The sequence below is a fragment of the Crocuta crocuta genome, unplaced genomic scaffold, assembly GCF_008692635.1.
Source record: "Crocuta crocuta isolate KB4526 unplaced genomic scaffold, BGI_CrCroc_1.0 scaffold64, whole genome shotgun sequence".
In the NCBI taxonomy this organism is placed as follows: domain Eukaryota; kingdom Metazoa; phylum Chordata; class Mammalia; order Carnivora; family Hyaenidae; genus Crocuta; species Crocuta crocuta.
Genome location: NW_027530640.1, coordinates 3,119,602 through 3,135,282, shown reverse-complemented (window position 1 = coordinate 3,135,282; position 15,681 = coordinate 3,119,602). Strand labels below are relative to the sequence as shown.

At 35.2% G+C, this 15,681-nt stretch overlaps 1 protein-coding gene across 1 annotated transcript in view; it reads right to left on the bottom strand.

Moving 5' to 3' along the window:
- The window catches only part of ADAMTS19 (ADAM metallopeptidase with thrombospondin type 1 motif 19), a 245,515-nt gene that overhangs the window by 173,263 nt on the left and 56,571 nt on the right, over window positions 1-15,681 (bottom strand). Inside the window, exons 4-7 of the mRNA XM_077768867.1 lie at window positions 13,385-13,550; window positions 5,007-5,179; window positions 3,254-3,337; window positions 2,410-2,567 (exon numbers count right to left, since the gene is read on the bottom strand). Of these exons, the coding sequence (XP_077624993.1) occupies window positions 2,410-2,567; window positions 3,254-3,337; window positions 5,007-5,179; window positions 13,385-13,550 (581 nt within the window). The remainder of the gene's footprint in view (window positions 1-2,409; window positions 2,568-3,253; window positions 3,338-5,006; window positions 5,180-13,384; window positions 13,551-15,681) is intronic.

Below are 15,681 nucleotides of genomic sequence, written 5' to 3'. Positions count from 1 at the left end.
CCAGATCTAATGGAAAATATTTGGTTTTCAACATTAAGTGTGATGTTAGCTACAGATTTTTGTGTATATGTGTGTAGATACCCTTTCATAGATTAAGAAAGCACTCTGAAGAATTCATTAAGAATTTTTGTTGATAGGGTTACCCTAGCCCCATACATTTTTTATTGTCTTTTATATTTATTTTTTTCTGACAGGAAGTCAATTATTGATCATAACATTGTTTACTCTGAGTAATGCATCTCTTTACTCTGTACAATTCACAACTTACTTTTTGTATCTTTGGTTTTCACTCATTCTCCAATGATATATCTGGGTATCTAAGGGTTTTGGGTTTTTTTGTTTTGTTTTTCATCAGTTTGGGAAACAATTTTGCCACTGTAGGTCCAAATAATTTTTCATACCCATTCTCATTCTCTTCTTCTAAGAATCCAATTACGACCAGATTGATTAGTAAATCCAACATCTGAACTATCTCAGGGTCAGTTTCTACAGACTATTTTTCCTTGACCATGGGTCCCATTTTCATATTTCTTTGCTTGACTAGTTTTCATTATGTCTGAGACAATGTAGAGATCTTATAGATATTCAGGATTCTTTTATCTTCCTCTGAAGAGAGCTAACTCTTGTTTTAGGAGGCAGTTCAATTACTGGTGGTCACTCTGAATTTGAGATGTTTAAGTTTATTCCTTGGTAGGGAGGATCTATCTAAAGCTCAAGATAATTTCCAAGCTTCTGTAAACCTCAGTAGTCTATCTCCCAGAAACATCTTACAGGTGCTTGACTTCAGGCTTTGTTAGGGCAGGTCAAGAGTAGATATTTCTCTGGATCAAAGTCCCTACTAGGAAGGCTCAGCTTTTCTGTTTTCTCAGCTAAATACCAGGAGTAATGACAGGTATTCATGGGGTCACTCCACTTTTGTGGCCTAAAGCTACTCAATTCCTGGTATCCTTCAACAATCTCAACTCCATAGCTGTAGCACTCTAATGAATTTTGAAAGTTTCTATCTTTGTATATTCAGACCAGTCTTGCATATATTCTCACAGATGATCTGCACACAGGCTTCCTGGCACCATTTCCTGCACAGGCCCCCTGTCCACGGTACCCTCAGTAGGACCACTGTGCTCTACATAGATTCCAGCTTGCTGTACCAGTCAAAAAACTGTTCCTAGGCAAATATCTGGGGTGACTATGGGGCTCACTGAATAAATTTTCTTTCTTTCAAAGACTGTAGTCTTGCACCTGCTCATCCTCCAACGCCTGAAAGCATTTCTCTCATAAATATTCTTCAGTTTTATGGCTACTTATTGTAAAAGTCCAAGAGCAGGTACACCTCCATAACTGGAGGTGGAAGTCCAACTGTGTTCTTACAATAAATTTTTTTCACCTTCATGAATTATGTAGAATAGTAATAGTTTTTTCCTATCAGCAGTAAGATGCTATCGTGAATTCAATAGACCTGTTACAGAAAATCATGTTTAGATGTTACTGTGTATTCTGTGATGTGAAATGTCAATACTACTGATGCTAAAAATAAACTGCTGGTGAATAATGAATTATGATTTGTTTTTAATAGTTTTAAACAAGAAATTTATGAATAATTATTAACACACAGGGCTCATAAAGAGCATGTTGTTACTCATTATTTCATCTCTTTATATTTGCCCTTTCTTTAGATTTTCCCTTAACGCTGCATTACAAATGTTTGTTAGGAGGACATTCACAGTGGAGCAAAAAATTAATTAGCTAGGGATTTAAATGAAACTTTTTTCTCAGGTGCTATCAGAAAGTTTATCAATTATGGAATTTAACATATCGGGTGCTTTATCCCTATGGTGATAACTGAAAAACATACAGTGTAGGCTTTTTGTGAAGTTCCACCAAAATTCGCCATACTGTTTACTTACCATCATCAATGGCTATGTCTTCATATCGAAAATTGAGGGTATTTTTAAATTTTATTTATTTTCTTAAAATATTTGATGTTTATTCATTTTTGAGAGAGAAAGACAGTGCATGTGTAAGGGAGTGGCAGAGAGAGAGGGAGACACAGAATCTGAAGCAGGCTCTAGGCTCTGAGATGTCAGCACAGAGCCCGATGCAGGGCTTGAAGCCAAAACCATGAGACCATGACCCGAGCTGAAGTCAGACACTTAACCGACTGAGCCACCCAGGAGCCCAAGGGTAAACTATTTTTAAATTACCTATACAAAAGCTTTGTCAATATGCCATCCGAAATGTGCCTATTCAGAAATCAGTTATTATGAATTGAGGGAGATGACTAACATCATTATGCCAAAAATTTTTTGGAACACAAAATCTGGAATAAAAGCATTCTCTGAAGGAATTAATCCGATTAAGAGCACAGCCGTCGAATTAGGAATGTCATTTAATTGGCTTTGGAAAATTTACCTTGTTATAAGTATAGCTGCATCCACTGAAGTTACGTCCTCTCCCCAGCTTGTAGACATCTCTAAATGTATATCATTCTTTTTGCCAAATTCTTCATGCTGCCACTTACAAAAACTCTCTAGCATTTTCTCTCCATGGTGTCCAATATATAGATCTGCCTACAAAAGAAGAGATTTCACCTCAAGGCAAATTATTCTCAGATATGCAAAAAACTAAAAACTGAGGAGACTTCATGAATTACTAAAGGGGACCGCTGACCATAACAACATTAATTAGAACCTGGAAGACATTCAGAATTAATTTAGCCCCAGCTGAAAATCATGAAACTTTGTAAGGGTACAGAAACTACAAAGTCTGTTCAAGGTATTCTGAAAAAGGACAGGGGTGCAGTAAGAATGTGGAACTTTCAGAGTTAAGTAACTTAATTTTATTTCTACAATTTAAGAACAAAGGTTTTTCAAAGTTCTAGTTAAGCAGCATACTAAAATAATGCCACAGAGTAGTCTCTGTTTAAAATGAATTACAGATAAGAAAATGCTTCAAAAGCCTATGTTTAAATAAGAAAATAAAGCAGATTTAAAAATCACTTTTAAAAATTACATCTTGGAAAGTTAAGGTTTGTTGTCAGGATCCTTGGAAACTCAGAACATTCCATTTTTAGAATAAAACTGAGGTATTAACCAAAACTAAAGGCCAGTTTTATGTATAGCTTAAGTGACTTAGTGGATATTTCTGGATTTTTAAGTCAATAAAAAGCACACTCCTAATGTTCACTTTACTTAAAAGCATCTGAACACAGCTTCTCACCCAGTCAATTGAACAAAAAAACTCAAGACTTTCTTACTGGAGTTTCATGGAGCAGAATAAGCTTTATCACACGAAGATTGACCTGCACACCAAGACTCTTGTGTTGGAAAAGGTTAAAAACCTAAAAACAAATAAAAATAAAATTCCTAAAATAAAACTTGAAATCATATTTATTTTTCTTAAAGCCCAGATATGGGAGAAGTCTCAATTTAGTTGAGATATCTTACATATATATACATATGTGCATATATATGTATATTTAAAACCACTTAAATAATAGTTTTAAAATTAGCTTAATAAGCAAGAATAATGTAGCTAATTCGTTTTAAATGCCAAGAAATTTAGCCCTAGGCTTCTGAGAAACTCAGTGCAGCCTTGATTGTCTAAGAATTCCAATGGGATACAGAAGGAAGGCTGGGCTTTTTACAATACTGAAGACAAGCATTTTAGTAACTAAACCCTAGAATTTTTCTTAAGATTACAAAATGCCAGTGTCGTCCTTTTTGCTGAGAAACAGTCCTGAAAACTGAGCCTGCTTTATGCCACCTCCTGATTCATTTCTTGGAGAAGGGTTGTCTCTCCCTAAGCTAGCTGCCAAATAGGAAAAGGGTTTTCAAAGCTCTTCTCTTCAATGCTACCCAGGAAGACAAGCTTGCAGGCCACTGTTGATTAATGGTTTCAGATCCTCATTATAACTGTTTTTCCCAAAATATGGTGTGCGTGTATGTGGCAGTGCTGGGAAAGCAAGGTGAATTTTTATGTGGTACCTTCATTTTTTTTTGTAGAAATTAATATTTCTTTAATTTGTAATAGAAAATGGAAAGCTGACACGTCAAGGCCACACTTTCAGAGATAGAACTACCTAGAAGAAACTGAAGCCGGTAGTCTACCCCGTAACAGACTGCTGGTGGAATGTTCCAGAGGTAGTGGAAGATGGTCAGAAATGACTGAAGTGTGGGTGAATCTGTTCCCTGCTCAAATAAGTCAAATAGTAAAAATGGGCACAAACAGTAAAAATGGAATTTTACAAAATATATTTATCCCTGAATCAGTGGTTCTTACCCTGCCTTATATGGTAACTGTTATCAGAAATGGGCATTTGCTTTTGGCGTTTATTTATGTTCATTCTCCCCTAAGAACAGCTCTTCACTCTGACCTTCTAATTCTGCCTTGCAGGAAGTTTAACCAACAGGGTATATAATTAGGTCAAAGGATTCATTTGGTGGTAAACATCTGTGCGATGCTAGGTACAAACGAGATTTCTGCAGTTCGGAAGCTGTGGAACTGACGTTAGCTACATGTGATCCACCTGCTTAAAAAATTTAGCTATTGGCTATTAGGTCTTACTCATAAACTGGTATTATATCTGACATCAAATTTTACATACCTATCAGTGGATTACCAACCTCCACTTTTGTTCCACTGCATAATGTCTAATACTTTGGGTGGGGCCATGCATACAAAAACATATAACATTTCTAATTTCAGCAAATGGCCTTTTATAAAAGAGAATGAGAAGAAGGTCATAAAAAAAGAGAAAAGAATAATAGAGAAAGAGTTTGCCACACTGAAATCAACAATGAGGATGGTTTCTCTTATTAGCACATGTGAATTATTATTTTTGTTATCTCTTTTGAGATATTTGCTATACCCAAAGCATTTTTTTTACTGATGTCAATAAAAGAAAGGAATAGTAATGAATTAATTTTTAAAGAACGTCATTATACTCACACATTTCTTCCTTAGAGTTTTCTTGAAAAAATTCCAAGCGCACTTTAAAGTTTGCCTACCATATTTAAGATGGTTAGAATGAATCTCCTGGCTGCATCTGCTCCATGATAGGAAACCATTGCTGGGTCTGCAACCACTACAGTCTCTATGTTGTATTCTTGAGGTAATTTGTATGAATACCGTTTCCCTCTTCCACTTTCTGTTATTTTTTTAGATCTAGGTCTTCCTTTATCTGCAATAGAGAAATGGATTTTCCAATGTGACTCCATATTGGCAAAGTGAATAAAAAATTTGTTTCTTCACTAATTTTTAAAAAAATGTTTACTTAAGGGGTACCTGGGTGGCTCAGTTGGTTAAGTGTTCAACTCTTGATTTCAGCTCAGATCATGATCTCATGGTTTGTGGGCTCGAACCCCATGTCGGGCTCTTTGCTGACAGCACAGAGCCTGCTTGGGATCCTCTGTCTCCCTCTCTCTCTGCCCCTTCCCCATTTACTCTATATCTCTCACTCTCAAAAATAAAATAAAAATAAACATTTAAGAATGTTTATTTAATACCAAAATATGTTGATGATACAACATTGAGCAAGACCAAGTAAGTTCTCTGAATACATGGAAGCTAAAAGGACATCTGGCTTTGGAGTATGACTTAGGAATCAAATAGACTAGACAGACTTCTACCATTTATTAGCTCTGCTACTTGGGAGACTAACATCACCCAGTTAGCCTTGATTTCTTCATGTGAATAATAGCAACATCTACTTTCTAGTGTTGTTGATGTCTTATATAATAAGGTCGCATTAGTAAAAAATTCCTAGCACAGAGCTCATATAAATAAAATAACCCAATAAAAAAATCAAATTTTCTTTTTGAAACCAGTGACAAAATAAAGGTCTACTTGCAGAGAGTGCCTGACGGCAGTCACTGCCTCACACATCCTCATTTCAGGCAGTGGGTCCTAATTACCGTAACATTATGCATGGGTTACAAAAGACTCGGTTCTGTCTTCCATCAGGATCACAGAGTGAAAGTTATGAACTTAGGGAAATAAAGATTTCTTCCAACAGGCCCAAATAAAAGGATTAACCACAAATAAATATATTTATACATTTAACTACATAAAAATGTAAAATGTTTATTAAAACTTGCCACTATCAGAATGAAAAGCATGCCACCAAGGGGGAGAAGATATTTACAATACTTATCCATAAGAAACAAATTAAAATCTACTCTAAATTAGTAACAGATAACCCAAACGAAAAATTGGCAAAAGACTTGACCGGCCATTTTTTAAAAACAACAAAGACATCCAAATGGCTAATTAGCATATGAGAAGGTGCTCAGTCTCATTAGTTTTCAGGGAAATGCAAATTTAAACCATAATTAATTAAATTAACTAAACTCTCTAGAATGGCTAAACTAAAGAGATGATTATATTAAGTGTTGTCAAGAATGTGGAGACAACTATAAGCCCCTACACACACGCTGGGAGTTTAAATTAGGATAAACACTGAAAAATGGGCAAGCAGTAGCCAATCAAGCTGAATATTTGCATACTCAATGATTAATGATCTGAAATATACACTTATCAGAAATGCATGAAAATCATATGTACAAATTATTCACAGTAGTACTATTCTTAACAATTTGAATAATCATCAACAGTATAATGGATAAAGAAATTGTGGCCTATCCATATAACAGAATGTTCTCAAACAAGGAAAACGAACCAACAACTGCAATGTGCAAGAACATGGATGAATCTCACAAATAGGATGTTGAGCAAAGAAGCCAATTACAGAAGAGTAGGTGTTGTATACTTCCCTTTACAGACATAAAAATTGGGAAGACATGATGTTAGAAGTCAGAAGAGTAAATACCTTGGGGTAAAAGATATTAGTGCCTAGGAATGGGCCAAGGGGAACATCTGTAGTACTGACATTTTCTATATTCTGGTCTGAGTGATAACTACATGGTTATGTTCATTTGGGGAAAATTTAGCAGTTGGGACACATCATTTGCACAACTTCCTGTATGCATGTGGTACCTCAATAATGAATTTATTATTTTAACAGCTTTACTGAGATATAATATATATGACAAAACATGTAGCCACTGACGTGTATAATCAGTCAGGTGTAACAAATTTCTACAGTTGGGCAACCATCTCTACAATCCATTCTTAAATTACCAGTTACCTATTCTGCTCCTGGCCATATATCAAAATTCTGTTGATGTCACTAAACTGCTACCACCTCCTTTCCCAAACTTATACTTGCGGGCTAACATCTTTTATATCTCTTTACTGTAATGTTAATGGAATCCCTAGAAGTAAACATGTGTGTTTAGAAGAATTTCATGGAGATAAACATGTGTGTTCAATCAGTCATGTTTCCCTGGGTGTCACCTACTTTTTATTTTTTAATTTCCAAATACATACTCTCATAGTTCTGGTCCATTGTGGTGGCTTCTGACAAAGTGTTTTCGTTGAGTCTTGTTCCAAGTCCTTTGGCAGGGACTTGTCAACTCAATTTAGGTCTATTCTATTCCACTTTGCAAACCTTTCTTACCCTCTAACATTTTTCCATGGTGGCAGAATTAATTTATATCCTGAATTTTTGAACTGCTTGTTCCCTTCTATTACTGCTTCCAGGCCTAAGTTATTTCTGAGATCTAACATGAACTGGATTCCACTACAATTGCTGGAAACTTCACTGTTCTGAGATATGTTCACAGTTTACAGGTTTTTTTATTTTTCTTTTTTTTTTTAGCGACCCAGACTAAAAACTACTTAATGAACAAAGTTGTACCCTAGTAGAGTCAGTTAACAAAGTTAATGAAAGCGTTATAAAAACAAAAGCAAAGGCTTATTATTTAATGAAAAGAAACATTATATCGTGAATCATGACAGTGCAAAAGGACAAAACAACACTAGCCATCCTTAACAGGATTACAAGAGTTAAAAGTACACTTTATGAGTCCATACTTAGTACCAGTAGTTGAAACCAAAGACCTTGATGAAAGGCAACATAAGAAATTGCTTTTTATCTGTATCTTGAGATCTCTCACAATTAGCAATGAATTCTGCAGTTTTTCTAACCATAATCTCAAGTGTACTCAGTTATATATTAGTATGTTGTTATATATACTTGTAACATTTAGTTGCAGGCATTCCTACAAGTAGATGAAAAGATTCATTTTGGCACGGTCAACACCAAATAAACTATGGAGGGAAAATACAGACGTAGCTCTCCTATATGGCTATGTTACTGATCTTATATGTAAAAATCATGCAGTGGTAGGAACAGAAAGGATGAGAAGATAGGCAAAATATTACAAAGTCATCATCATCACAAGTAAAATTAATCTAACTTAGGGGAAGAAAAGGCAAGTGGTTAGAATTACTTTTTTTTGTTTTAATGTTTTTCGTTTTGAGACAGAGAGAGAGAGAAGCACAGTGTGAGCAGCGGAGGGGCAAAGAGAAATGGAGACACAGAATCTGAAGCAGGCTCCAGGCTCTGAGCTGTCAGCACAGACCCAACATGGGGCTCAAAACACGAACCAGGAGATCATGACCCAAGCCAAAGTCGGACACTTAACTAACTGAGCCACCCAGGGGCTCCAGAATTACTCTCTCTTGTCGCTGTTGTTTGTTTTGGCTTGTGTGTGGGTGGGGTTCAGTTCTTACCTTTGAATGGTCAGGTAGTAGAAGGTGGAAGATATGAACAGGGGACTTTGAGAAGGAAGAGGATGAGTTCAGCTTTAGATTTAAGTCTGAAGTGATTGTGAGACACATAAATACAAGTTACTAAACACCGGAAAGGAAAGAGGGCAAAATGGAGACTGGAACTAATCAACATATAAGTGAGGGTGAACCCATAGATTTGGATTATATCACCCGAGGAAAGCATGTGGAACAAGAAGTAGAAAGCAAAGGAAGATGACCTAGGAAATGCTTACATTTAGGGGGTGTACATATAGAAGAAGAAATGCCCACAAAGGAGACAGAGATGCAAGAAAAATAAGAGAAGAAACCAAGGGGAGACTTATAAAATGAGGAGCTTTTAAACTGTAGCAAGAATGGTAAATAAAGGGAGAAAAAAGGTTCGTTTTCTTTATTGCCCCAGTTAACGACAACTGTTAGCCCCATTTGTCGATTTGCTACATCCCTATTTGCATGGTATATTTAAATAGGCTGCATGGAACATTCTAGAACATTTCTTAAGAATCTTAACTTCATGGTAGACTCCATCATACAAGTTAGCCACTGTGTATGAACCATGCATATTGAAGTAATCTTTATATCAGGTTGCTTTCTTTGATGGTTTCATTGTCTATATCAACTACGCTAAGATTGTCATCTTCCAAATCTTGAGACCCTTTTCTACCCATAGGCATGTGTAAGAACAAGACAGTTGATACCACACACTTCCAGTTAGTGAAGAAATCTGAAATATGTATAGTCACCAATGCTCAACGTGTGCTCTCTACAATACCCTATACACATAGCGACAATAACATCCATAACATTTATGGATGACATATGGAAACTATTTCAGTAGTTGTCTGGTTAAGTTACCTCTAAGAATAGAGATGATTTCTACGAGTTGTTCAAACAGATCAGTCTTCTTCAATTCTATAAATCTACTTGTAGCAGTGAGTCCTAAACATATGCATAGGTTTTAATAAAATGTAATATAATATATATTAATAATGTCACTTGCCTGCTTAAAATCTTGAAAGATCACATATTGCTCCCAGGTAAAGTCCATACCATAGCACACACAAGGAAGTCCCTTCATCATCCGGGTCCATGACTACCTTTCAAGGGTTGTATCTCCCATCCACACTGCAAACATGTGGCTCCAGCTCCCCCAGCCTATGCCTTCTCCTGCCTTTAGACTCTTGCACACACTGCTTCTTTTGCCTGAAATTGTTGTTCTTCTCTAACCACATGTACTAAAACCTTCACAAAGGTTTTCATTTTCATACATAATCTCATTTAACTCTGACAACAGCCTTGAGGTTTGGGTATCACTATCTCCATTTTCTATACTGTACATGAAGTTCTGGGGAGAGAAAGTTTTCTGAAGTCATGCAGCTAGGAAGTGGTAGCATAAGTTTGTGAATGCAGGCAGAGACTCCAAAGTTCATGATCATAACCCGTACTCTCGGTTCCCTTTTTCCCCAGAGATGTAAGTCTGTCATCTTGATCTTTGCTGCTGCTTGATCTTTGGGGCTCAGCCCCCTGATACCAGAAGCCTAGTTTCTTGTGTGCCAGAGTTCTCATCATACCTCAGTATAATTACCCACTTACCAGTCTGCCTAAAATAATATACTGGCTGCCTCTTGAGAATAAGAGCTGTGACATTTAGCTCTTTATCCCTGTGATGTGACTGGTCATGCTTACGTTGCAAATGAAGAGGCTATGGTGTAAAAGTTGAAAACACCACGGAGTTCCACAGAAAATTAAAAATAGAAATATCATATCATCCAGTAATCCTTCTGCTAGATATTTACTCAGAGAAAATGAAAATTTGAAAAGATATGTCTACTCCTATGTTTACTGTAGCAATATTTACAATATTTACAATATGGAAGCAACATATTGTGTCTATCATAAAATGAATGGATGAAGACGATGGGATATATATTTAAGTGACTATCACTCAGCTATAAAAAAGAATGAAATCCTGTCATTCACAACAAAGACGGACCTAGAGGGCATTATGCTAAGTTAAGTCAGACAGAACAATGCAAATAATATATGATTTCATATATATATGGAATCTAAAAAAAAAAAAAACCGTAACAAAAAGACCCCAAACAAACAAACAAAAACCCATACCATAAACAGATTCATACATACAGAGAATAAGCTGGTGGTTGCCAGAGGAAAGGGGGGTGGGGTGATGGGTGTAACAGGAGAAGGGGATTAAGAAGTACACACTTCTTGTTTATAAAATACATGAGTCACATGGATAAGTACAGCATAGAGAGTACAGTCAGTAATACTGTACTCACTCTGCCTACTGACAGATGGTAACACCACTTACCGTGGTGAGCACTGAGTAACGTACAGATTGTCAAATCACTACGTGTGTTACACTTGGAACTAATACAACATTGTAAGTCAACTATATTAAAATTAAAAAAAAAAAAAAAAAAAAGCTTAAGGAAATTGAAAAAAAGAGCACCTAGCAGGAGGGAAAGTGAAACTATGCCTTGAACCCAGGGGCCGTCTCTGGCTCTCAATCTCATGTGCCTTCTCTATATTATACATTCACAGAAGAACACAACAAAGTCAACCTAAAGTATGAAGTTTCCTGTTCGGAAAAGATATTCATGAAGTCAACACATAGAAACATACTCTATCTAAGGCATTAAAAGGAGGAAAGGGAACAGTGGAAAGACCAATGTGAATACACGAAACTTTCTGATTTCATTGCACCAAGGCAAAGTTGAATTATCCACAGCTGAACCACGTGCTTAATACATTAATACATCAGCCTGAAGTAATAAGATTAGGCACACTAGTATAAGTAAATGAAGATTTTCTTTCACAGAGTGCTAATTTTAAAGCCATTTTTTCAATTCTAGACCTTTAAAAAGTCTGAAAGTAGGTAAACTCAGTAGATCATGCAACTGATAGTTTAATACTCAGTGCAGGCAAGTGCTTGACCTAATTAGGTCAATGAATACCAAACAGTCATGCCTAAAAAAAAAAAAAAAAAAACAAACCATAATTAGAAAGCTTATGAGCAATGTTTGTCAAACACGAGCTGTGTATTTGTGCTTGATAAAACTATTACAATTAAGAATTTTCTAGAAATATTTTTTCTGTGCACCATCGCACACAAAGCTTACTTTGTGTCATCCTGTACATGAGTAATTAGAACAGCTGGAGCTGACTATGATTTGAAAGTTGCACAGTGCACATTTTTAGTAGAACTCATAAGAGATAATTTCCTTAAATGGACTAAATCCAAGTTGTTGCTATCATTTCTCAACACAAGAGCCTTTCTTTGGCTTGTTCATAATGCTGTGACTTCTGTTCAGCAGTTTTATCTCCTTTGTGCCTGCATTTCAGAACAGAGAAGAAGGATGTGTTTCATGTAAATTGACCTGATCAAGTACAGCAAATACTGCGGCCCAGAGGTAGCTCTACTTAACCTTTTTTGAAGACGATTCCTATTCAGACTGATACCATGAGCTTTCACAGAGGAAAACCAAAATCACAGATTAATTTGAGATAAATATATTTAAACAGAAATATATCATAATTCTTTCTGAATCTGAACACCCAAACGAGCAATGATATGAACATCCTATCACCTCTGCAAATGTTGCTGACAGTCATAAGTCATATACCTAAACTAGCCTCAAATACCATAACCAATTTTATATCTGGTATGTTGGCACTTACCACACTAACACCTAATTTTAAATCTGCAAGTCAAGTTTTACGTCTTTACACCAAAACTTCTTGAATAAATTCCTATTTCCTCAGATCCTAACTGGAAATATTTCTCATATCAGTGAACAGTCACTGAGATGTCCGGATTAGATGTCTAAAATTTTTTCCTAGGGACACTTCTAATTATTTTCTGAAGGTTGGCTATGACTTTCAGGTCTTCCTTACATAAAAGAAATCATTCATTTTCCTTACCGTTCCTGCTAACACAAAGACCTCTGCCAAAGGAAGTAAGAAAGTTGACAAAACAGTCAGCCTCATTTTATTTCTGTGAAGAACTGGCAGACAAACAAACAGACTAGAATTTGATGGCTGGAAATGTTTATGAGTTTCTGAAAAGTCCAGATTTAAGGTATTTTGATACTGAGAGTAAAATTCAAAGAAATAAATCTCTACTCTTCGTATTACACTGTTAATTTTAACTTCCAAGATGATTTTCACTTGGGTCAAATAGAAAAAAAAGAAAGAAGAAGAAGAAGAAAGAAGTAGAAGAGGCATCTGGTCCAAGTAAAAAGATATCTATGATGTTCTCAAAGAGGTGGACTAAAATAAGGCCATGAGCTCACAGTATTCAGTTTCAAAAGATCTGGAATTCTCTCGGTATCATTTCTGTGCCAATGAGGTGAATGGTATACTATAAGGAACGCTTCACAATTCAAGAGAGATACAGGGCATGTTTATATATTAATCTCTGAATTCTTGTGAATTTCTATGTTTTCATATTAAAATGTAGTACTTTGTAGAAAACTAAAACAGAAGTCTCAGATAGATATATTTAATAGTTATTAACCAAAGAGATTCCACAATTTGAGAAAGTATAAAAGTAGCAGACTGGTGGATGAACAGATGAACATAGGGACAGACAGACAGATGGAAGAAAGGAAGGAAGGAAAGGAAGAATAAAACTGTAATGTATTCATGTCCCATTGCATATTTGTTAGACCCCTGCAGGAGAAGGCATTACCTGAAATGATACCACAGTAATGACTGTGAGGAGCTGACTTCTCTGTGACTTTTTCCTCCATGGACCTTTTCTGCCTATATACACGGTGTGGGTGACCCGTTATGGCCATTGTATCATTGAGTGGTTCAATAAATATGAAGTCCTCATTGAGCTGTATAAATCCCATCTGGAATATATAACATAAAAAGATACGTAAGAAATATATTTGAATAAATGACTTTCTAGGCTCTCCTATGCACAAACATTCTATTTTCTTTCACATATGTGCATACATTCTTCTAGTGAAGCTATTTCAGCAACCCCACTAATAAGGCAACTGTCTTCCCATTTTATTACTTCATCTTTACATACTTTATTGCGCGAGCATAAACTTCATTTAGTTAGACTTAGCCTGTGTGGGTGGGAGGCTAGATGCCAGCAACAGGTGCACAGTAAAAATTCTGGAATGTTAAAGGCTCACTTTGGGAGACCCATGGGGTCACTTACATGTAGGCACGTACAGAAGAGCAATACAGTTTTTAATTGCATGCGCCACATTGTCCAAGGTTTCAACAATCCTTATTTAATAAAGTAATTCATGTAACATGTCAAAGCAAATACAGGGGACACAGCATTGAAAGTATTATATAAAATCTTATTAAAGCCTTCTGCTAAAGGTTTTTAAAACCTTTGAACAGTAAATTACAGAAAAAAATGAATCATCACTTACATAAGCATGTTTCATTTCATATAATGTCATGTTTTTAAACTTAGCCAATTGTGGACAGAGTGCTAAAAACTGTAAAATATGGTTATTATCAATAAAAAGAACTTATAACAAGTAGGTATCCTTGTATTATATTGAAGATAAGCCTAGTCATTTCTTTCCTTCCTTTTTTAGAACATAAATTTATATTATAACTAGGAAAATATTCCACACTGAACATATGACTTGACCTTTCCCATTTTTATTCTTTTACTCTATGTAATATATATTACTTGTATAAAGTACATATAATACATATATTTAACTATTTTGTTACTTTTTAATAAATATTCTTGATGAAATAATTCCTCAGAACCTGCACTTTTCACATCCAATCTATCAAAATTCTTATTTCTGTTTTGCCTTAATTATATAAGAATTACATATAGTTCACTTTAATTTGATCCATCTAGAACTAGCACAGTAATAATATACTTAACTTCTTCAGATAAAGTAATTCTTCTAAACTGAATATTAAGAAAAATTAAATCTATACTAAAAAAAGTGTCTTTTTCGTAAAGGCACAGAAGAGAATTTTTCTCTTGTTTTCATTATTAAAGCATATTGTATCTTCTCTACCAAAAGGCCAGGGGATTGCCAATATGCTATCTCATTTTATTCTGTACAGAATTGATGTTAGAAGATAACTTAAGAATAATCCAGTAATACTTCTCACATTTCACTGAATTTTTATAACACTAAAAAAATTCTTAAGTGCTAGAATAATAATTTCACCATCTCTATCTGTCCCCTTCTCTCTGTTTCTCCCTCACCTTCTAACTGTTCTACACACACACACACACACACACACACACACAAACATACACACACACTCTGAGTGGGGGATAATGGGGATACACACAGTAAAGATTTACTGTGACGATTCTTGTAAAATATTAGGCACATATCATATAGTTGGGCCATTTGTTATATAATTTTAATATGACTTCCAATGAGTCCTTTTAGTTTCCACACATGTTTTCATTGTCTCATATGTCAAACTAGATTGAATTTTAAAGTAATGACAAGAAATCCAAAAAAATTTTTTCCTAGAACCTAATTTGATAGAAAAAAGGACAATGATAAATATTTAAAACTTGAATAATAATCTTTAAAGATGTAGTACATCCACACATGGATTGAGGATGGATAGTATCATGTTCTATATTGATCCACACTGTGAAAATACAAAAATATGTTACTCTTATCTCATATGTCAGTATGATTCTGAGGTTCAGTCAGTACTGAAGTTCACTAATAGAACTAACACTGTGGCTGACGATAACGTAAGTATTATGATACTCAGTTAGAACATCTCAAGTAAACATGCTGAATTTCCCTAAATCATACATTTATAATCCGGTATTCTTTCAAAAGGTTATAAACACTAGTAGTTAGATTTAAAGCAATAGATCAAATAAATTTAATTTCATACTATCAGAAAAAATTTAATGACTTCCAAAAATAGATTTTGGACTTAAGATTATTTGGATTCATAACCTACTACTAGCTAAATAACTTTGAGAAAGCTACAGTGACTTTATCTATACAA